This window comes from Drosophila guanche, unplaced genomic scaffold (assembly GCF_900245975.1).
Source record: "Drosophila guanche unplaced genomic scaffold, DGUA_6, whole genome shotgun sequence".
Lineage (NCBI taxonomy): Eukaryota > Metazoa > Arthropoda > Insecta > Diptera > Drosophilidae > Drosophila > Drosophila guanche.
Window position 1 is genome coordinate 965508 of NW_022995748.1, and position 8129 is coordinate 973636.

The 8129-nt window shown below is 45.4% G+C and overlaps 1 protein-coding gene across 1 annotated transcript; it reads left to right on the forward strand.

Moving 5' to 3' along the window:
• The first annotated feature begins 205 nt into the window (after positions 1 to 205).
• On the forward strand, positions 206 to 4315 carry LOC117584363 (GATA zinc finger domain-containing protein 10). The gene is given in 1 exon segment (XM_034273201.1): positions 206 to 4315. A coding segment is annotated over 1 exon segment (2418 nt). The 5' UTR covers positions 206 to 1194; the 3' UTR covers positions 3613 to 4315.
• The last annotated feature ends 3814 nt before the right edge of the window (positions 4316 to 8129 follow it).

Below are 8129 nucleotides of genomic sequence, written 5' to 3' on the forward strand. Positions count from 1 at the left end.
CTCTGGCTGCCGCTGTGGCGGGCCTGTCTACGGTTAACTGGTTTGCACATGCCGACACACATGCACACTGATACACACAGATGCACGGTCGAGACCCGTTTTTAGTCAGCCAGCTAGCCAGCCAGCCAGCCACCCTGTCTCGACGGCAGGCAGGCAGGCCGCTTGCTCGAGCCACCAGCGACATTCAGTCTCTCATTCGACTCTCGTATTCGCTGTCGTTAGCACACGCGCGCGCACGCAACACACCGCACACGGCAACACGGCAAATACACGACGTTACGATACGATACGATACGATAGTATACGGAAGGCAGGCAATAGTATCTATAGCACTGAGCCCCGCTTCGTTTCGGTTTCTCGTTTCGTTTCGTTTCGGCTCGTTGCCGCCTCCTCGTCGGCCCGGCCAGCAGTTGTTCGTGCCTCGTCATCTCAGCAACATTATTCAGGGCCCAAACCAAACCAAACCAAACCATACAAAAAAAAATATAGAAAATAAAAGAGTGTGGCCCGAAATCAACGTAGAACGCACCTCGAACAGGTTTCGCCCGCCGTCCACAGTTGACGGAGAAACAGAAAGGTGCTCAATTCCGCATAGTGTGGAGGTGTTTTTTCCCGGAGGTGTTACCGCAAAAAACAAAAAAATAACAACAATCCGAAAGCTACAACAATTTTTTGAGGCGGCATTGAGACACATTCCGTACCGCGACGGTTTTTTAAGAAACAAATTTCAAGTGTTTTTTATTCGACCAGAGATCGAAAACCAAATAGAAAAATAGAAATTTGTGACTGTGACAAAAGAAAACCCAACAAAAACGCCATACGAAAACTCCAAAGAGCAAACAACAGAGAAAAGTGTCGGCTGCCAAAATAAGATTAAAGATAAAGAAAAGAAATTATCTTGGATATACAAAGATAAATTTGTTATGCAAAAAACACTTCCGAAGTAGATACAGAAACAAAACAAAATAAATTATTAGTAACAAGTGCAACATGGTTTCCAAGAAAATGTTCAAAAAATCCTAAAAATCAAACAAACGTATCTGCAGAATAGTAAACAAAAAGTATCTAGTAGAACCAAAACAAGAATCAAAAGTATCTACAAACGAGCAAGAAGAAATCATCAACTGGATGATCATCGGCATCCCCTAGGACCAAAAGAATCGATAGAAATATTTACATAACACGGCCAACAACATGCTGACCATGGAATCGGATATGAAGGGCAGCCTGCTGCATGCCACAATGCCGCCGCATCACACCAGTGCCGCACTGCACGGCCATGCCGCCTCGCCCTACTCGGCGCTGGCGCCTCTCATGAATCTCGGCCAGTCGCATCTCACCCACTCGCAGCTGAGCCACCACAACCATCATCACCATCACCACATGAGCGCCCATATTGCGGCCAGCCAGAGTCCGAATCCGCTCAGCTCGCTGCAGACCAGCATGGCCAATACATTGAACGGCACCCAGGTGGGGCAGCAGCATCAGCAGCAGGGCCAGCAGCAGAGCTCGCCGCTGCACAGCTCCAGCGAACTGAGTCCCACCCAGAGCAGCATTGGCAGCCATCACATGACCTCGCCCGTGAGCCACCAGCAGCAGCAGCAGCATTCCCAGCAACAGCAGCAGCCGCATCCCACGCACATGGCCGCCGGATCCGCTCTGAGCAGCATGACCGGTGGTGGCAGCAGCAACAACAACAACAACAGTGCCACAGCCAACAAGAATCAGGCGCACGCGGATCGTGTGAAGCGGCCAATGAATGCCTTTATGGTGTGGTCACGCGGCCAGCGGCGTAAGATGGCCTCCGACAATCCAAAGATGCACAATTCGGAGATCTCGAAGCGGCTGGGCGCCCAGTGGAAGGATCTCTCCGAGGCCGAGAAGCGGCCGTTCATCGACGAGGCGAAGCGCCTGCGAGCGGTGCACATGAAGGAGCATCCGGACTACAAGTACCGGCCACGTCGCAAGACCAAAACCCTCACCAAGACCAAGGAGAAGTACCCAATGGGTGGTCTGATGCCCGGCCAGACGGTGGGGGGACCCGGCGGTGTTGCCGGCGATCCCGTCACGCCCACCCGCGTCCAAAGTCAATCGCAGAACCAGTCGGGACCCTCAGCGGCAGCCGCAGCGGCGGCGGCATCGGCCCAACAGGCGCGCCAGGACATGTACCAGATGAACGCCCCCAATGGATACATGCCCAACGGCTACATGATGCATGCGGATCCCGCCGGAGCGGCCGCCTACCAGAACTCCTACATGGGCCAGCACTACGCGCAGCGGTACGACATGGGGCACATGTACAACAATGGGTATGCGATGTACGGCACGGTGTCCGGGGGCCAGACCTCGCCGTATGGCGGCAGCCTGCAGCAGCCCGGCTCACCGTCGCCCTACGGATCGAGCAGCCTCCAACAGCAACCCGCCTCGCCCCAGCCCTATGGCGGAGGAGGAGGAGGCGGCGGCGGTCAAGTGTCCTGCCAGAGCCACAGTCCCAGCGATTCGAGCATCAAGTCGGAGCCGGTGTCCCCCAGTCCCAGTGCCATAGCGCTCAACAATAACAATAACAACAACAACAATCACATCATGAAGCGGGAATATGTGTCGGCCACATCAGCGGCGGCAGCAGCAGCCGCCGCAGCGGCAGCCGGTGCCGGTGGGGAGCTGAATCATCTGATGAACATGTACCATCTGCCGGACGAGCAGCGTCACTTGCTCCACTACCAGACTGACTCTCCCGATCTGCAGCAGCACGCGGCGATGCATCAGCATCAGGTGCATCAGGTGCACCAACAGGTCCAGCAACAACACCAGCAGCAACAGCAGCAGCAGCAACAGCAGCAGCAACAGCAGCACCTGCATCAGCAATCCCTGAGAGCGATGGCGCCGCTGGCACATATGTGAGAAATGGCCAGCGCCTATGGAGCAGCAGCCTCAACTGTGAGCGTTTCGCCGCCACCGCTGCCGCTGCCGCTGTCGAGTGTCTACATGCCGTCGGCGGCACAACAGCAGCAGCAGCAACAGCAACAACAGCAGCAGCAGCATCAACAGTTGCTGAACGGACGGCCCAGTCCAACTGCGTCCGGTTCTGGGTCGTCGGGTGGCCGCTCCTCGGCGCATTCAAGTGGCCATGCGGCCGCGCATTCACCCGCCTTGGCGGCCGCTGCCATTGCTGCCGCCGCCTATCAGCTATCCTCTGCCTCTGTCTCTGCCTCTGGTTCTGGCTCTTCCGTTTCCATTACAGGATCCGGATCGGGCTCGGGATCATCCTCCTCCGCCTCCTCGTCGGCAGTAGCCTCCGTAGTGGCTGCTTCTGTGGCGGCGGCCGTTGCTGGTACCTCTGCATCCCATGTTTTTACGGCCGCCAGCATGCTGGACATGCACCAACAGCAGCAACATCTGGAGGAGCAGCAGCAGCACCACCATCAGCATCTCCACTACCAGCAGCAGCAGCAACAACAGCAGCAGCAGCAGCAGCAGCAACATCAGCAGCAGCAGCATTATCAACAGCAACAGCAGCAGCAGCATCAGCTCTACCATCACTATCATCATCCTGGCCACGAGGCGGCAGTTGTTGCCAGTGCCGCCGGGCTCTTGGATATCTCCACATTGTAAATTATTGAAAATATTAACTAAAACACACACACACACGCCACACACATACACATTTTAGCTTTAGTTTTAAGGAGAAAATTCCAAGGAAATATATAAATAAATGATTAGAATTTAAAGTATAGTAATTTAAATGAAGCAAACGCACTGTTGTACCCCCCCCACAATAGGAAGATAACATTCCATACGGCATTCCATTCCCTTTCCTTTTCTGTGCTTTCTTTCGTTTTTTCATCCCCCCCACGACAATTGTGTGATACAAATAAATTGTTGCAAATTACCCAAAAAAGATGCACAAATCTTTTCCACAAATATTTTCATGTAGAAGTTTTCTTTCTGTACAAACGACATTCTTAGAGAACATTAAATGTGTGAGTTTTGCAGAAGAAATCACAGAATGGAATAGAGGAAAAACCACAAGAAGATTAATACAACTAAAAGGAAAAGCAAAGAAAACCCTATAAACAACAAGAAGCAAACAACAAAAAAAAAGAGGAAAATGAAAATATTTCAAAAAAAATAATGTCAAGACACATTCTATTTTATAAATTCTCTTATGCATTAAGTAATTATAGTTATTATCTATTATATAAACAATTTAATTATTAATTATGCTTACATGAAAATACAAGACACGAGACAAACATAATTATAATTGTAATAAAACCAAGAAACAAAATTATTATTATTATTAAACAAATCGAAAGGCAAGAATCTACTGTTAGAAAACCTAAACAAAAATTTAGTAAAAGAAAAAAAACAAGAAACGTGCAACAACGTGAATGTGAAACATGGAGCTAGGCAACAACAAGACCCAGAGACAAACAAAAAAGATATATACGGACAACAAACAAACATTGCCAAGCACCTGGAAGTAATAACAAACAAAAAACCCAAGAAAAAAATTCACAAAAAAACAAATAAAAGAAAAATCTTTACAAAAAAATTTACAAACAATTTCTTTATTACTTTTTTACTTATGATTTCGGCCTGTGGCCTGAGAGCCGACGGCAAACCCTTGAACATACTCGTATATGTTGCATACATAGTGTCGAGATGCAGGTTGAAATGCTTCGGTTCGGATGGGTTTTATAATCCAGTTTTGAGTTTTATGGGTTTTATGGGGTTGCGTTAGATGCGGAATTCTGTAGACAATGGGCGTTTCGAGTAATAAAATTCACGCATTGTCTGAATAAATATATAAAGTTTAATGGAAACCATTTAGCACAAGCCTTGACAAATTAGATCGAAATACCTGAAAGAATATACGCCTGAAAAAAAAACTTCTCCCTCTCAACGGGTCGTCCGACTACCGGCTATTATTAACAATGCATATGATATCGCTGTCATGTCATCTGCAGGTCTCTAATCTACTCGTAACTACACCTGACATTTCAATATTTATTTAAGTGCATTTTGTCAATGATTAGCTGTGGGTTTTTTTATTTTTTGCGTGACCGGAAGCGGTAGCTTTGTAGGCGACACCGCACCGCCGCCCGATGCTAATTCCTATAATCACTGCACTGCGCTCTCGGAGCAAGGTTCGAGAACAATTACAAGGGATACAACTATTTGGAGATTGTCCAATCACTCGACCCTCAGCCCACAGCAGCCTAAAGCCATCCATAATATCCACTTAATGTGGCTAATTTATGCTGGCCCAAAACACACATCTGGGCCGTCCCACACACACAGCTCGTAAAAAAATATGATATTTATTGTTAATGAAAATTGCAAATTCAGAGCGGCACGGGCACAAAAACAAACATCACTTTTGGCTACAAAACATCTTATTTATTATGTGCAAATTTTATACACAGTTAATATAGTTTTTTTTTGCATTCCTTATCATTCGTCCGATGCTATTGCAGATTATTATAATTTCTGCAAATGATTTAGCTCAAAAAACGAAAGCTGTTAAGGAATTTCAATTAAAATATTTTCTTTTTTTTTCCACCTTTTTTTCCTGCAAATATTTCATTTTATTTGAGTGTTTTTTTCAACCATTTTCTGTACACTTCTTTGGGATTTGCAATCAATTAGCGAATACAATTTTTAATTATAAAATTTACCATCTAAATTATTTTCTGTCCCAGGTTGCTTAAACCTTTTTGCCCCTGCCATTGATTGCAATCTTTTGTTGGAATCTTTTGAGTTCAAAAGGGTATTTGGAATTAGCGATGATGTTGGTTTTACAGTGGAGGAATATTTTGTATCTATCAGCTGGTCTATCTTGCCTAAAAATTATATTCATTCAACTTCAAAGAGATGCTACTATATCACTATATCATCCTTCTCCCATAGGTTCAATCTGGTAGTGTATCTAACTGTTCCATATACAAAATCTCTATTCGCTTCATGGGCTTTTAAATTCCCATCTCATTTGCCTATGCACAAAATAGTTTGGATACATAAAACAGAGTCAAAACGAGACACGATTTGCATTTGTTGCAGATACTTATGTATTTTTTTGGTGTCTTTTGCTGCTTATCTTCGATTTTGAGGCCTGTTTCCGAGCCGTGTTGAAATGCGAGATTGTCAAGATACATGCATAATTTGGTCACCAAAAATGGTATAAGCAAATGCAAAACCAGAAATTTATTAATGCCATATGGGTGTCATTTTGAACCGCATTGGCACGGCGTAGCAGCCGATACGAATCTACCACAACTCTAAGACTCGGTTTCACATGCAAATTGAGGGAGAAAGACTGCGACAGATACTCGTATTTGATTTGGATTTATGTACATACATTTCGTTCTGCTGACATCCAGCTGTGTTTGCTTAGCTTCTAATTAGCTTCTAAAAAATTGTTTTGGCTCCGTTTCTGTGTTAATTTTCTAACTACTCCGGCAATTTGTTGCAATCAGCGTGAAAATTAAAGCGAAACCCCAGTGACAACATCGTTTATATTGTTTGGACATTAATATTAAGAGCTAATCACGCGTTTAACGATTAAGATTTATATTTTTCGGATGCTGGTGACTTTTCTGACTTGGATTTGTCGACGATTTCAGCTTTTATTATATTTTATTTTATTTTTTTGGCAACCTGCAGCTGAGTCAGCTCAGCAGTCGTTATGTGGATCGTGAGAGTTTTTCTGTGTGGCTTTGTTTTTGGTTTTTATTTATTTTTATTTTCGATTTATTTCATTAATTAGCCATAATAGTTTCATTTTATATTCGCTTGATACTTTAATTTTATGCAATGTTTTGATTGATTTTTGAACTTTTGCTGACAGATTAGGCTTTTGGCAACAGTTCTACTAATCAGATACAAAACACTCTCCATTTCTGTATAACAGGCAACATTTCCAGCCCTTCAACTGCCTGCAATATATGGATATACATAGATAGATGGAAAGATTAAGCCCAACAACTAATTAAACTTTGAACAATGTCCCAAAAAGTTGGCAAAACAAATGCCATTACAGGGACTTTGACTGTCTGTCTGTCTGTCTGTCTGCTACTGATATTTCGAGTCTGTGTGTGTGTCTGTAGTGTGTGGCCCTGTTTTGACACATTTCCGTGTGTGGAGTGGTGTGGTGTGGAATGTAGGTTAACCAAGTGAGACATGCAACACGAAATCGAGTTGATTCATAAGCCTAAAACTGTAACCAATCTTGAGCCGGGCGGCGGCTGGGGGGCTGCTCTCCCGTTTGTAGGCCTCGCATATTTCCGAGATGCGAGTACATCAGCAAATCGGATTAGTTGACAAAAATCCAATTAGTTGTGGGGCCAGTAACACTCTTTTTTCCGAACCGTTGGATATGTTTTTATTTGTATTTTTTTGGGTACAACATTTGATGGATGTGTGTGGCATGCGTAAGAATTTGATCGATAGCCACGATGATGATTTACGAGCCAGAGCGCGGTACACAGGTACAGGTAAAAGGTACATTTAGGGCCACTCAGGTGACGGGGTGACAGTCACAAAGACACACACACGGGGCACATGCAAATTGTCAGACTGCCTGGCGGCTACCCATTCCATTCCATTCCATTGCGTTCAGTTCGGTTCCGATCCGATCCGACCTCCCGGGCTAAGCTGACACTAGGAGGATGGCAGCACCTGCACCGGAAAACTGGGAAAACCCCGAAAAAACAACCTTCACCATGGATAAGGTGACACGGATCGTAGCGGATCGGGTTTGGGTTCGTTTCGGCATACCTGTTTGCCGTATGGATAATGAACCTCTAAAATCCACGCCTCGCAAATCCTCGCAAGCCAACGCTCGTTTTTGTGGCAATAAAGGGCTAAACAAACATTCCCCTCTCTCTCTCTCTCTCTGTCTCTGTCTGTTCGTAGGGCAAAAACAATAAGTCCCAAAAGATAACAATGCATATTATCATAATCACCAATAAAATTCTCTAGTTGCAAAATTGTAATCCATGGCACAGATCTCTCAGTCAGGCCTCAGATTGCAGTGCCTCAGTCCAACTAAAGTTCAAGTTTATCTGCGTAATACTTCCTCCCCAGGGAGGGCCTCTCTGTAAATTCTTGGTATTCCTCACCCGCAT